Source organism: Sebastes umbrosus, chromosome 5, assembly GCF_015220745.1.
Source record: "Sebastes umbrosus isolate fSebUmb1 chromosome 5, fSebUmb1.pri, whole genome shotgun sequence".
Classification (NCBI taxonomy): Eukaryota; Metazoa; Chordata; class Actinopteri; order Perciformes; family Sebastidae; genus Sebastes; species Sebastes umbrosus.
Window position 1 is genome coordinate 31,957,562 of NC_051273.1, and position 15,979 is coordinate 31,973,540.

Here is a 15,979-nt window from a genome sequence, read left to right on the forward strand (position 1 = left end):
CAGTTGCATAAATGATCTGTCAAGCAGTAACACCTGAGACTCTACACACTACAATCTGGAAATACACAGGAGGCTAAATCAAACCAAAAATGCAAGTAGCTACAGGAGCAGTTTGTGGGCTCCCTTCTAGATACTGCCCCAGACGAGTCAGGACTAATAGGCTACTACCTACTGACATAAAAAAAGAAAAGAAATGTAGGGCGATACGACTGAAATGTGTTGTTTTTTTAAATTTAGCCTACTGTTTGGCGAATAACCTACATTTCATTACAATATATATATTTTAATTAAATCATTATCATTTGTTATTCATTATTTATTATTCAAATTTCAACTGAGGGAGCACAATAATAAACAGGGTGCAATGCATGCTTTTGCAACCTTGTAGAACCGGGTCTGCAGATGAGCAATGATAACCTATTAGTAGAATCAGGTGCAGCTGCAGCTCACCTCACCTGTCTGTCTGTCTGTGTGTGTGTGTGTCTGTGTGTCTGTCTGTCTGTGTGTGTGTCTGTGTGTGTGTCTGTCTGTCTGTGTGTGTGTGTGTGTGTGTCTGTCTGTCTGTGTGTCTGTCTGTGTGTGTCAACAGTGTGACTGCAGTTGGCTCAGTCTGCGCGTCTATTGGCTGCCGGCTGGAGGAAAGGAGAGGAGAGGAGAGGGGCTGGGTGTCGATCCTGTGAGTGCGGATGGAGGGAGGGAGGAAGGGAGGAAGGGAGGAAAGAAGGAAAGAAGGGAGGAAGAGAGGGAGGGAGGAAGGAAGGGAGGGAGTGAGGAAGGAAGGGAGGGAGTGAGGAAGGGAGGAAGGGAGGGAGGAAGGGAGGGAGGAAGGAAGGAAGGAAGGAAGGAAGGGAGGAAGGGAGGGAGGAAGGGAGGGAGGAAGGAAGGAAGGAATGGAGGGAGGGAGGGAGGGAGGAAGGAAGGAAGGAAGGAAGGAAGGAAGGAATAGAGGGAGGAAGGGAGGGAGGAAGGAAGGAAGGAATGGAGGGAGGGAGGGAGGAAGGAAGGAAGGAAGGAATAGAGGGAGGAAGGGAGGGAGGAAGGAAGGAAGGAATGGAGGGAGGGAGGGAGGAAGGAAGGAAGTGATTGAGTGAGATAGTGTGATCGATGTGAGCTGACAGGATGCATCTTCTCCTCAGCGGGCCTCATCTCATCCCTCCATCCTCCCGGCGGTGCGCCGTGCGTAATGACGCCAGGCCGTTTTGACGTGATACTGTGCATCCAGAGCAGAGCAGAGCAGCACAGCAGCCCAGATCCTCGTTATGTAATGCATCGGATGCTGCTAGAGAGGAGCAGCTGCGGGGGAAAACGACCGACCGACAGACGGATGGATGGATGGCTCATTTAATGACAAATATGTGCGTGTTGGCTTCTGAACTGACCGTATCCAGCTGTCGACCAGAGAGATGCTGAGTGGAGATCTGAGGAGCGCAGTGTGAGTGCACCCGTCTGGGCATCAGTGGCCTATATATCCATCTATCTACCTATCTATCTCTCTATCCATCTCTCCATCCTCCTGAAGGGGCTCAGACGTCTGGAGCCTGCAGAGGCTGCTCCTCCTTTCCTCTCGTAGCCGACCAGAGCAGCGTCTCTGTTTTAAATTCGCCTCCTACATCTGAGGAAACAAACCAATGCGGCTTTGCTTCAGAGAGGAATCAGCTTCATATCTAGTCCTCCATCGCACCGGTGTAATCCGACATCAGCCTCTGCGTTGTGGCATCATCAACAATGGCGGGTCCGGAGCAGTCCCAGCAGCAGCAGCAGCAGCAGGTCGAGGAGAAGGCAGAGTACATAGATGATGCTGAGATGGCCCTGCAGGGGATCAACATGCTGCTCAACAACGGATTCAAGGAGAGCGACGAGCTCTTCAGGAGATACAGGTACATGATGTCATGCTTTATCCACATGATGATGATGTGTTGCAGTGTGTTGCAGGGCTAAACATTCATAATCATTTCGTAACAATGGGTTAAAATAGTGGTTAAAACATGATCAAAATGAAAATCAGAACACTGGATACAGTATGTACTACTGCTATACAAACAGTGAGAACCTTGCCCCATATATATATAACAGCATAATTTAAATAAATTGCTAAATTATTAGGTTCCATGTTAATAAAGCTTGTTCATCAGTGACTGAGGGTCTATAGCTTCCAGGTGTCTTACCATTAATATACTGCATACCTCCTCTGGTTCTAACACAGAGATGACATTGTCTTTCAAATATATTATTGTATTGTGTTATTTTGTTTTATTAGAATGCATGTGCACATCAGTAATACAGATTTCTGTGAAGGGGATATCATGCTTCATTTCAAATATTTAACAATAAAAGACAAACAGTACCAGGAAGTAAATGCAAAACAAGACAAAAATAGAGACAAGCAACCACACAAACAAATTAATAATAAATAATAATACAAAATAAATAAATCCACATACAAGTAGGGATGCACCGATCTGACTTTTTCAGTCCCGATGGCAATCCCAGTGTTTAATTAATAAACTGTATGCCTCACTGTGTGGAAGTGACTGGGATCATTCTGTTAAGTGTAGGGTAACATAAGACTTGTCTTGATTATTCCTAACTTTTTTAAAACAAAATGTAACAAATAAATACATAGATATACATTTACTGAATTGTTATTTATTATTAAAATAATTCGTACACCAGGAGCTTGGTAAAAAAATCTTCAGAATTAACAGGAATTACAATTCAAGTGTAAACCTTTATAATGCGGCAACAAATTGGTCAAAACTTGAACAGGAATTTAAATTCCAGTATATGATATTTATAGTATATAAACATTTAGTTGAATTGAATAGATCGGCTCCATTGTCACCGATATCCGATCCGGTATCAGTATCTGTGCATCCTTATATACAAGAGTGATGACATTTTCATCATGGAGAGGAGCCATGACACTACTACCATCTGTGCACCTATAGGTAACCAGAATGTCACCCTGCACATCAGACAGATTTTTGAAATTATGTTTTGGGGACATTTTGCCTCAAACAAATATATATATAATAATTTTGATAGCTAATAGATGGACGCCCCACATCAAACAAATAGTAGTTAGGCATGTCATCAGTCGCGACAGCTGAGCGTGGGGATCGTGGCTGCACCTGCTCCTGAGCATGCTCTGTCTGTGCTTGCTGGAGAAGTTGCCATCCATGACTCCTTTCAGTTTTGCATATGATTCATTCACTTTGGCGTTCTGGTGTTTCACAGCTAAATGATTGAGATTTTGTTGTAATCACAATTTTCGACCGAATATTCAACTTGTTTCTGTTTTCTTCTCTGCATCTTTCTCTCTCTCCTGTCTTCTCTGTGTAGGACCCAGAGCCCGCTGATGAGCTTCGGGGCCAGTTTCGTCAGTTTCCTGGTGAGTTTCCTCTCAGCTGGTGATTAAATGATCAAACGAAACACCAGAGGGAAATATTAGTTAGTGTTAAGAAATAGCAAAACAGTGCTTAATATGATTCCATAATTGATACAGCAGCCCACAGCATCCCAGTTCAAAAGGAAAGCACCCAGTATCACCTGAAATAACCCAATCTGTCAAATTGACTGCTATCATTGTCACCACTGGCATCCTCTCCCTTGCTTTTCCATCCATTAACATAATGGATGCATCTTCCTCTCAAGAACAGCACCGCTCTCGCAGAGAAGCACATTACTGTAACGCTGCGTCCATCACTGATGGGTGAGGGGGATTTTTTCTCAGTTTGATGGTCACACACACACACACACACACACTCTGTCGCTGCCCCTCGTGACGACACTCACACACACCATGAAGCCAAAGATGATGTCATCCTCTGTCCCCAGATACTAAATGGCCCTGAAGGCAGCAGTGGGGGTGGTGACATCTGATCTGACCATCATGGTGGGCATCCGCACATGCACAGAGATGCAGCATAAATGGAGAGAACGCCTCCGTTATACAAGAAAATATCAAAATGCGAAACTCATCTGTAAATGTCACTCAAATATCAGTACATTTTGTACTGCCTACTTATGTTAGGTATGGTGTGATTATTTCCTTTAAGGTGATCTGCAGAGGTCTCAGCAGCATCACAGCCAAGATTTATCGATTGTGTCAGCCGTGTAGCATCTTAACAACTCCAAACACACAGCTGTGCAGATGTCACCGCGTTCCTCCATTCATTGTTATGCAGAGAGAGCCCTTTGTCCTGTTCAAGGCTATTACATAACACTCCTTCCCTCTCATTACATGATGTTTCTGTTTGTAAGCCAGCTCAAGCATAGATCTGCTCTGTAAAACAAGAGGCTTTGATATTAGAATAATGATGCAGTACGTTTTTTCCTGCATTGCATTGTATTGTAGAACGCCATGATGACCTTTGAGGAGGAGAAGATGCAGACGGCCTGTGACGACCTGAGGACCACGGAGAAACTGTGTGAGAGCGACAGCGCCGGAGTCATAGAGACAATCAGAAACAAGATTAAAAAAAGTGTGAGTACAAAACTATGGACAGTTAGATTAAATGGCCCACTTCTTTCCAAAAAGTCTTAACATATGGATAAAAAAAACATATGTGCATGGTCCGCCATAACAGATCCACACTCCCTCTAGCAGGAGTGCTGAGACCCTCTAAACTTGGATTTCTGATTTGGGGTAATAGAGAAACAGGCCAAATTTTTCATTAGTGGAAGTAGACTGGGTTTCCCATACATGAAGCTACATTTCCTCTGCTATCACTATGTTGGTTTTCCCAGCACTGCCTGATGTAGTTGGTTGAATTTTTATTAATTAATTAATTAATTAAGCTCTAGTATAGTTTACCAATGATGCCTTTAGTGTTTTTTGAATCATAAGCTTCAATAAATATCTGAGTTATTCTCGAGGGTTCAGCTGAATTAGGGATCCTTATTTCCTCTAGAAAGAAGTGGCGGATCTGTAGGTACCAGTAAACATCCTTCTTGCCCAGCTCATAAGACTGGCATAAATCCTCAAAATTATTAAGGTTTCCATTTGTTATTATTCAGCAAAAGGAAGTGATGCCTCGCTTGGACCATTGTGTATACCTGTGGTCTTGCGATGCTGGGAGGAAGTGTGGATGGTATGCCAGCCAGTTCAGCAGTTTAATCTCTCTGTGGAGCTGAAATCTCTTTTTACCACTTCCGACTATATTTTCATTGAAAAAACAACCCACTGATTTTAGAGCTGGAGTGCTTCATTAATTCTGCCGGGACAGGCTAATTATCTTTCAAAAAAAATCTAATATTTGATGCCCTCAATGTTGTGTACATTTTTCCCCATGGTATCGAAAATGGTATAGAATATCCATATTTTTCAAGGTCTTGTATCAAAGTTAGAAATTCAAGTATCGTGACACCGCTACTGTGTTGAGCAGCAAGAACAGCAATTTACACATTTTTCACATATTTTTCATGTAGTTTGTGTGAACAAATAGGATTCCATCGCCGCCGATGTCTGCTAATATCGCCGCCAGAACAGGCTGCTGTTGAGCTAACAATGTTTATATCCTGGGCATCGGGCCTAATGATGAGATCATTGCCAAACCCACTCACAGATTTAATTAGTGCTTCTGTGAAATGTAATCAACAAAGTGAGTGAGGAGTGTGGGGGCTCTCTAGCAGCTCTGGGTCATTCAGGAAGCTGCCAGCTTCTGGGTAAAGTTGCAGGTTGTGTGTATTGCTGAATATTGAGTGTGTGTGTTCCAGATGGACTCCCAGAGGTCAGGCGTCGTGGTCGTGGACCGCCTACAGAGACAGATTATTGTCGCCGACTGTCAGGTGTACCTCGCCGTGCTCTCCTTCGTCAAGCAGGAACTCTCAGGTAATCAAATGGGACCCACACGCCAAAGAGTATGACCTCAAATGTCTCTCATGGCAACCGGTATTCGAGGCATTATGTCATCATGGCGAGCGTGTGTGTGTGTCTGTTTGACTGCCTGCATGTAGACCATAGACTGTATATGAATTCTTCTGAATGGTAGAACTCAAGACATGATAGAAATGTCAGACTTACAGATAAACGGTGTAGAGCAGATTACCTGGTTCTATTTAGGAGCACATCCATACATGTTAATGAGGAATGATAGAATTTGTAATGAGTTTATATTATTAGACATTATTATTATATATTATTACTGCATAGGTTACTGCATGTTCACTATCTTAGTTTAGTGTGTTAGTATCAGTGGTGGAGGAAGTATTCTGATCCTTAGTACTAATACCATACTGTACTGTAGAAACGTTCTGTTACAAGTAAAAGTCTTGCATTGAAAATGTTACTTAAGTACAAGTATGTAATCAGGGAAATGTAGTTAAAGTAATTAAATGTATAGAAATGTCCCCTGTGACTGTTATACTATTATATTAGGCTTTTTATTATCATTAGATTATTATCACTCATTTATTAATGTAAAAGCAGGATTTTACTGTTGTGGTTGGTCGAGGTGGAGCTTATTTTGAATTATTAACTAATGATTATTTTCATTATGAATTATCCTGCTGATTATTTTCTCCATTAATCAATTGATTTGTTTGGTTTGCAAAAATTATTTCATTTCATAATATTTATTTGTCCAACAAATAGTCCAAAATTCCAAATTATTAAAAACTAATTAAAATGCTTAAAATGAAAAGCAGCAAATTGTCTGTGAAGCATTTGTGAAGCTGGAACCATGAAATGTTTTTGAATTAAAATCACTTAAAATATCAAAATATTTGCCAATTAATTTTCTGTCAATCGAATAATAATCGATTAATTGGCTAATCTTTTAAGCTATACTTGTACATACTGTTGGGTACTATACAAAACGTCATATTTTAAAAGCTCTTCATATGCTTTGTATGTAAAAACTTAATTTGTGAAGTAACAAGCAACTGAAGTAGTAAAATAATTGTAGTGAAGTAAAAAGTACAATATTTCCCTCTGAATTGTCGTGGAGTAGAAGTAGAGTACAGTACTTGAAGACATTTCAAATAGTTGTTGTGGTACAAAGACAGTGGTATAGTTGTACAAAGTGGTGGACCCACCGATAGACAGACCGACCGCAGAGCACAACTGCTAGTGTGGTTAAAAAAGTAATCATCAGATTAATTGATCATGAATATGCTCATCATTTGCAGCCCTATCCGTGTGATTAATTAATGACCTTATCACAAACCAATGATGGTCTTGGTTTACCTTCATGGAAAACCTCATCAGAAGTATCTTGTTTCCACTGACAGCGTATATCAAAGGAGGCTGGATTCTACGTAAGGCGTGGAAAATGTACAATAAGTGCCACAGTGACATCAGCCAGCTGCAGGAGACCTTGCAGCAGAGGTCCTCTGGCCACCAGGAGTCCCTCTCGACGGACAACGCCAACCACAACGCGCCGGTGGAGAACTGCGTGACGGCCGAGGCCCTGGACCGCCTCAAGGGCTCCGTCAGCTTCGGCTACGGCCTCTTCCACCTGTGCATCTCTATGGTGCCGCCACACCTGCTCAAGATCATCAACCTGCTGGGTTTCCCTGGTGACCGTCTCCAGGGCTTGTCCTCCCTTATGTATGCGAGTGAGAGCAAGGACATGAAGGCACCACTAGCTACGTGAGTAGGCTCCAATAGCGTCTTTTAAAGCGAGAGACAGATAGCATTGGAGGGGGGGAGGGGTTGATTGGATGTGTCCCATTGCTTTGTCAAATAAACTGTACAACTATTGTTAATTTAAGACTTTAAAGCTGCTATAAGCAGTATATTTATATTTACAATAAGTCAAATGACCAAGAAAACAAGGACCCTTGATACTAGATCTTGGGAACTTTGAGTATGAACTGTGTCAGTCAATGTTTATAGGCTCGTTCGAGGTGAGTCAGGTCTGCGCAGAATTAATCACCAGCGATCGGCACGCAATGCATGCCAGTTAGATTTGTGTCCGACCTGATCCCGACTTGTTCTGACGTTATGCACACATGGGCAAAGATAACCTCACGAGATCGAGGCGGCCGCAGTTTTTAGAGCCAGGCGCTGCAGTTGCTCTCCACCGACTGCAGGACCCAGGGCATGATGGGAAACGCCTGGCTGTCGCCTGATCAAAGAGCTGATTGGCTGATTGACAGCAAACACCACGTCTTGTAGAAAGTCACAACTTTCTGTGTAATTGTAATATTTAACGCTAGATTGTAGGATATTAGTCTCATGTTGTTTCATCTGTTAACAAACATATCTTGTGTGGTTGATAATAATAATAATAATAATAATAATAATAATAATAATGAAGGTTATTTATATAGCACTTTTTAAAACGAGTGCTCATTATGTGCTTTACAAGGCGGACATAAAAATAATAAAGGATAGAATACAGTGCCAGATACACGCACATTTCCACATAGATTTACAAACAAATATAAATAAATCCAAACCTGGTCTGCAAACTACAAGTATCCTACAGATCGGATCTAACAGGAAGTAACTTTTTCTGTGACTTCCTGTAAATTCCTTGAAGGCTGCTCGAAACGGCTGGAAACTGTCCGCCGACTTGACCGCAGCTTTCTGTCACCGCCCCCTGCTGCTGCCGCCTGATCTCGTCTACTTTCCAGGCGAGGCGCGGTTCATCTCGAACTAGCCTATTGTCTTGTAACTATTTAAAATGAATGCAATTATTACAAAATTTAGAATAACATCACTAAAAGTAAACATAATACATTTGTATACTAAGAACATATATTTTTTAAGATAGAATGAATTATGCTAATCCTGGCCACCTCAGAACTCTCTGCAGCGAATCATGTCTGGTAACCTTCTGCTTTCACTGCTGTGTAATAATCTCAATATAGAATATATTTCAAATAAGGTAGGTCGGTGTTTCACAAGTAGATGTGGCATGGACATGGTTCACATACTAATGTGTGACCTTTAACTGCTGTTTCTTGATCTGCCAAACTGTAAAATAAACTTTTAATGGCAGGTTAAAGGTCACACATTACTATGTGGACCAACATCTCCTTGCCCTTTTTAACATGTGAAACACAGACCTACCTTAATTTAAATATATTCTACACTGCCATTATTAACAGCATAACAGTAACTCTGTTACATAAGAACTGCATATTTACCTATCATAAATATTCAGTGTAATACAGATCGTGATTGAGCTTCAGATCCCACATTTCAGACTGACTGAGGTGATTGTCTCCTGTTGTGTTGCTCAGGTTGGCCCTCTTGTGGTACCACACAGTAGTGCTGCCGTTCTTTGCTCTGGATGGCTCCGATACACACGAGGGGCTGCTGGAAGCCAAAGCTATTCTGCTGAGAAAGTCGGTGGTTTACCCCAACTCATCCCTCTTCATGTTCTTTAAAGGACGGGTTCACAGGCTAGAGGTATGTGCTGCAGGCTCGGGGGTAGCTAACAATCAGTGATAGTTAAGCCCAACGTTAACAAGTCTATTAAAGTTGTAAGTGGATTATTTGTGTTGGTAATGCTGGATAAAGACATTATGGGAATGATGAGGAAATATGGAGTAGACAAACCTTTTTTTTTTACTGAAGAAAATCTGAGAGAAATCTCCAATCGGCTGGTACAGCAGTCTCTGTTCAAGCACATGTAATTAATATGCATGTCAGATGGTTCATTAAAGCTGCAGTCAGTAACTTTGAGCAAATATGATAAAAAGTTATCTTTATATAACAGTCACTATATCCTGACAGTAGAGCATGAGACAGATAATCTGAATAAAAAATCATGTGTGTCCTCCGTTGCTCCTAACGGCATTTGCAAGAGTTCACAGTGCCCAAAAGAAAACAACCAATCAGAGCCGAGCGGTCTCTACAGCAGCTGTCAATCACTGCTTGCGAAACTCGCAAACTCCGATCAAACTGTCAAATTATTGCCTACAAATAATGCCTATTTTTAGATTTTAGTGTACTGTTTAGCTGTAAAATGAGAAAGTTTGTGACCCGGCCGCCATGTTGAAAACAGTTAAGCCAAAACCAAGCACCGCCCAGAGGCTGGAGCAAACTTTCTAATTTTACAGCTAAACAGTACACTACGTATGTTTCTGAATAGGGAATGGGAATGTGGCTGTTAACTTCAAGTGTCAAAAAGCTAACACTGCACAGTGAATAAGATTTAAAAGCCGAATTATAGTATATATAGCATACAGTCACAGTCAGACACACATATTTTGAACTGGTGTTCACTAACGCCAAAACTCATCAGTGACCGTAATGGGTGGCAAACTGTCAAAGTCCTCCTAATTCATAAGGATCGATATCATTAACTAACTTCAATTTTGTAATATATCGCCCCTTTGCCTCGGTCATCTTCTCCTTATATGGGCATTTGATTTTCGCACGTACTTTATACATTTCTGGTGATGAATGATTGACTGGTGATGGATAATGACAGTCTACCGTAGCTCCATATACTACCCTCCAAAAATGGCGGTGTGCCCCAGAATGTTCCGCAGTCCCCATTCCCTAAACATTTGAGGTGAGAAATAGATATTACAGTAACAGAAACTTGATTTATATTTGATCAGCGCTGCCTGGTTTGACAGTTTGATCAGATTGATTGGCAGCTGCTTAGAGACTGCTCGGCTCTGATTGGTTGTTGTGGTCTGGGCACATTGAACTCTTGCAAATCTCATTAGGAGCACCGGAGGACAAAGAGGAACATGATTTATTAAAGATTATCTGTCTCATGCACTAGGACTACATGCAGGATATACAGTAGTGACTATTGTATAAAAAATAGATTTCTATCATTTGCTCAAAGTTACCGACTTCAACTTTAACTCACCAACATCTAATCCACCATCTATTTATCTAACTCTCTCATTCAACACATGCATGTAGTGTGCGTCTAACACAACTACCGTTACCTGTTGGTGTGTGTGTTCTCTCCTCTGTCCCCAGTGCCATATCAACAGTGCTTTGGCCTGTTTCCATGATGCATTAGAGCTCGCATCAGACCAAAGAGAGATCCAGCATGTGTGTCTCTATGAGATTGGTACGTTGATTGCTCATCAGGTTAGTTATGACATACTGGCACTTGGCGTACAGAACAGGGAGGGATTAATTTCACTCTGTGTGCTTGTCTTTGTTTCAGGCTGGTGTAGCATGATAGAGATGAGTTTTGAAGATGCATACAGGGCATTTGAACGGCTGAAGAATGAGTCGCGTTGGTCGCAGTGCTACTATGCCTACTTAACCGGAGGTAAGCCTGTCACACACGAACGTATGCTTGCACTGCTGTCTGTTCTGTATTTTATATATATATTTTGTGTTTTTCCAGTGTGTCAGGGTGCTTCGGGTGACCTGGATGGAGCAAGCGGCGTTTTCAAAGATGTGCAGAAGCTGTTCAAGAGAAAAAATAACCAGATAGAGCAGTTTGCTGTCAAAAGGGTGGGTTTCGCTGCAGATGTAGCCCCTTTTTTCTTTCTTTGGAAAGTCATCACAAGTGTGTCACAAAAGTTTTTTCTGATTCCTTTCTGCAGGCTGAGAGATTGAGAAAGATCTCGCCCACCAGAGAGCTATGCATCCTCGGTGTGATTGAAGTGCTGTATCTGTGGAAAGCTCTTCCAAACTGCTCCTCTTCTAAACTGCAGATAATGAATCAGGGTGAATGTAACCTTCAGGTTTCATTGCAATATAACATAGGTTAGCTGCAGCCAGATTTCTAAGAATTTTATTTTCCCCCCTTGTGATAAATCCCTCTTTATGTCTGTTCAGTGTTGCAGAGTTTAGATGAGGCTTCGTGCAGAGGCCTGAAACACCTCCTTCTTGGTGCCATTCACAAATGTCACGGAAATATGAGGGATGCTCTTCAGGTATCAGTCTACATTTAGCGCTGAATGACTTTGCGGTTTATCGACACTTTGAATGTTACTCATCTTGCTCTCTCCTATCCGTTTTATCTGTGATCCAGTCATTGCAGCTAGCTGCTAGAGATGAGTACGGACGACACATCAACTCTTATGTTCAGCCGTATGCCGTCTATGAGCTCGGATGTATACTCCTTGCAAAACAGGAGGTCAGTCTGCTGCACACATACAGCATTCACATTTTGATTTGAATGTACTGATGTGCTCATTTATAACCTGGTCTTTTTTATATTGCAATCCAGACTGTGGGAAGGGGGAGATCATTGCTACTTCAAGCCAAGGTAAAACATTCACACAGAATATATATTCATATAAATTTGAATAATTTGAATTCCCAGATAATGTTAGAAATATATATCATGTTACAAGTGACTGATTACGTTATGTTTAAATTCTATACATTTATCTATGTTTTAGGAGGATTTTACAGGCTACGACTTTGAGAACAGGCTTCATGTCCGCATCCATGCAGCCCTGGCTACTCTGAAGGAAGTTGTGCCTCAGTGACTCAAGAAGGGAGGCTAAAGCTATGCTAATGGCTTTTAACACCAAGTTTTGAGCCATTTAAGATAACTGTATGACATCCCAGTGAACAGATTCTTGTGTTTTATCATTCTTGAAGGATTTGGGGAAATACACTTGTTTGTCAGATTGGAATGAAGTGTCATCTCTGTGCGTTTTGTACAGATAGACCCACTGTAGGCCTATATGGTGATGTGCTCATACTAGTTTAGCACAAAGAAGATGGATATGACTAGCCTGCCTAGCTATGGCTAGCAAGTTAAAAAACCGTGGCTAAAAACTCCAAAGCTATGATACCAGTACAGGCTCGTCTTATTAGCCAGCAAGCTAGTCACCAATACATCCATATCATAGTACTGTAGCCTATATATAGATGGACGACATGTCTCCACATCCTCCCACTGTACAGAAGTGAAGCCAAAATATCCCGGAAAAGGGAGCTTCCATCTTGAGATTTTTACGTCATTTGGAGCCAGAGTCTGCGCCGTAGTGATCGGGGGGCTGGAGCCGCGGTATAGAGGCCCATACAACCGCCCGAACCAATCGCAAGCCGAGCACGCCCGCAACTTGATAGTGAGAGAGACTCACAGCTGTCAATCATGACGTCTCACCCCCTTTTTTTATAACATCAAATAACGAATTAAAACCAAACTTATCAGAAAAGTGAACACTTGAACATACATCAGTGTGACAAGAACTAAGAAACCTAAAATGAGAGATCTTTGGGAAAAACTTTTTTTTTTTCAGTAGTTTGGCCCATGTCTGCTAACATGGAGGAGGCGGGATTTATGACCTATACTGCAACCAGCCACCAGGGGGCGATGGAGATGTTTCGGCTTCACTTTTGGGGAGCTGTCATGTCGTCCATCTTTATATACAGTCTATGGGCCATACTTAAGTTTTCTTATAGCAGTAAACTGGGCAAGGCAAGCCCACCAATGGGACAGGACTGTTGAGACGCTGCACGCCACAGAGCAGTTGTTGATGAAAAAATAGCTTCAACTGCTTGTAAAGCCACATGGTTTTGCATTTCTGTTTCATGGTGTGTTCATAAATAGTATACCCTGTATGAATAAGACATCTTTGGGGTTGATGGAAGGTAAATTTTTTTCAATTTGGCCAAGCTAAGCTAGCTAAGCTCCCCTTGCTTCCTGCCCTAGTGCTATAGCGCTAAGCTAGGCTAAACAGGTCCCTGGCCTACATCTGAACAGGATGCACAGAGATGAAATTGATATCAATCCTTGACTCTGGGCAAAACAACAAACAAACATATTTCCCCAAATCTCTATCTGTTCCTTTAAGTGTTTTCTGCACCTCAAATGTATTAACTAGCTAGTAACAATTTTCCTCATTAACTTGTGTATTTGGAGGATATCAGTAATGCCTCCTACCCCTCCCTTCAGCACATAAAAGTAACATTTTAATGAGATCATATTTCCCTTAATAGTAACTTTACAATGAGTAATACATGATACAAGGATTCTCACATCAATAATAATCACATATCATGAAAAAGATGAGGTAAATTATAGTCAAATTTAATATTTGATTTGATATATTCTTATAAAGGACTCCATACTCCATGGGTGCTTTTCCTGATTCAATTTTCAGACATTCTGCTTGTCAAATTGCAAATGGGTCGAGTCATATCACAAAGGGGTCACTCACTATAGGATATTCACAATAGAAATGAAATGACAAACTTGTAGTAAAATTAGTTACCATGGGAATAGTTAAATTAATGCCAAAAAAATGTCACTAGTCACCTTAAATCACACATAGTTATAACTCGGCTGCAGTGACTTAGATATTCACATTCAAGTAGTTAGACGTCATAAGCTACATTTATAGTAATTGACAAATCACCACACTTCACGATGCCCCAATGATGTTTTTTAATGTGAAAACACTGGGCGTTGATCCTGTGCACTATGCATGGTATGGCAGGGTAACAGTGGCTTTTGAAGACTGCATTGAAGTCAACTGTACCTGTATGTCCATCCCTGCAAATACATATAAGGTATTATAATACAGTACACTCTGTACTGTAATGTTACCATTGAAAAGTGCTGTTAAATGTCAGCCTAATAAACATATATTACTAGTGACTTATTTTAATAGTGTTTTAGTGATACAAGCTTTTGAATTACTCCATAATAGTGACAAGTTTATTTATTACATAAAAGAAGTTGTACTTTTTGCCAGTGTCATTTACAGTATGCTCTTTTATTTTGAAATCCTGCGACGGACAGCAGGACAGACTGCAGTGTTGTGATTAAGCTGATTCAAAAGTATGATCTTGAATTGGACAAAGAATAATATTTCTGTGATAAGAGTGATTTTAACAAACTTTCTCTGCACAGTTCCACGCTGTACATATGAATCATTCTGCGCAGGGTATTGCCTTTTATTAATGAGCACTCTTTTTGTCATGCGAGCAATATAAAGTGAAAGGAGGGCATCTTATTACAGAGGCTTTTAACAATCTGTGTTTTTCATCCCATGTTAAAGGTCGTGGACATGTAGACTTGTTTTGCTCACGCTAAGCTGGTTAGACAACGCCAGCCATCCCCCGTGGCTGTGATGGATGTAGACTGTGGTAAATGTTGACGTGACCGCTGTGCAAGTGGTCGGTGCGGTGCAAGTAATGTGACGGTGAAATGTCAGTAACCTACCTGCTGTACCAAATACTTATGTCACTGAAAGAGTTTTTTCCTTTTGTCATGAGATTTTGTTGAAATTGAGGTTACATGTCAGGATGATGGTGTTTCCAATGTGTCACTGAACTCTACAATAAACTGTTCTCCATTAATCTAGCCGGTGGTGTTTTTCTTTGCCTCTGAGTGCTTTTCTGTTGAAATTGCACTTTTGGCAGTTATTGTGTTGAATGTGTCAGGATGGACACGATAATGTGCATGAATTCACATGGGAAAACAATTATTTATTAAAACCTTTCTAACTATAAATCACTGGGTCAGGTTAACCAACACCTACTGCCTGAAATACCTTGTTTTGGAACATAGATGCAAACTGATCGCTCTGCTCTGCCATACCTGCACCATATCAGTTTTCTATGCCAGGGAGCTGCCACAGCTCTGATGTTCAGGAAATGAGGAAAATGTTTGCCCTGGAGCTACTGCAAGACAGCAGAGGCCCGCTAAGACACCATTGACGGGGGATTAATGTGCCAACCAAACCTGGCAGAGTTGCAAGTTGAAACCCACCCAATTCTTTTGACATGAAAGTAAAGCAAAGGCTCTGAGCCAATGAGTCAGATAGAGGTTTAATGCACCTTTTTAATTGTGGTTTAAGGTTGTTTTACATTGTTTTTAATGCATAAATCTAGTGTCCATTTATTTTTATTCCACCAGAGGGAGCTAATCTCACAGGCAACATCCCACACCTTGATTCTGATGGCAGCAGGACAGACACCACCATATAGGTTAGTGGTTCCCAAGCAGGCGTCCAGGGACCCCCCAAGGTGTCCTCAAAGGAGTTCCAGGGGGTCCCTAGAAAAATGGGGAATAATTTATTTTCATATCTCCTCGTTTTCATTTCGTTATCTCCTCAACTGTAGTTGACAACTAGA

At 41.3% G+C, this 15,979-nt stretch overlaps 1 protein-coding gene across 1 annotated transcript; it reads left to right on the forward strand.

Annotated features, from left to right (window-relative positions):
* Positions 1–1,114: 1,114 nt before the first annotated feature.
* Positions 1,115–12,708, forward strand: LOC119488545 (tetratricopeptide repeat protein 39C-like). Its single transcript, XM_037770299.1, has 14 exons — positions 1,115–1,877; positions 3,343–3,391; positions 4,358–4,486; positions 5,719–5,833; positions 7,234–7,594; positions 9,196–9,364; positions 10,901–10,994; positions 11,094–11,201; positions 11,280–11,389; positions 11,482–11,605; positions 11,717–11,814; positions 11,913–12,017; positions 12,111–12,149; positions 12,286–12,708. Exons 1-14 carry the CDS (start codon positions 1,726–1,728, stop codon positions 12,373–12,375), a joined length of 1,743 nt encoding a protein of 580 aa, XP_037626227.1. The 5' UTR covers positions 1,115–1,725; the 3' UTR covers positions 12,376–12,708.
* The last annotated feature ends 3,271 nt before the right edge of the window (positions 12,709–15,979 follow it).

Coding starts and splice junctions, on each gene's coding strand:
- LOC119488545 (XM_037770299.1), top strand. CDS start 1,726: ATGGCGGGTCCGGAGCAGTCCCAGCAGCAGCAGCAGCAGCAGGTCGAG. Junction 9,365..10,900: donor GACGGGTTCACAGGCTAGAG/GTATGTGCTGCA, acceptor CTCTGTCCCCAG/TGCCATATCAACAGTGCTTT. Junction 10,995..11,093: donor TGTGTGTCTCTATGAGATTG/GTACGTTGATTG, acceptor TCTTTGTTTCAG/GCTGGTGTAGCATGATAGAG.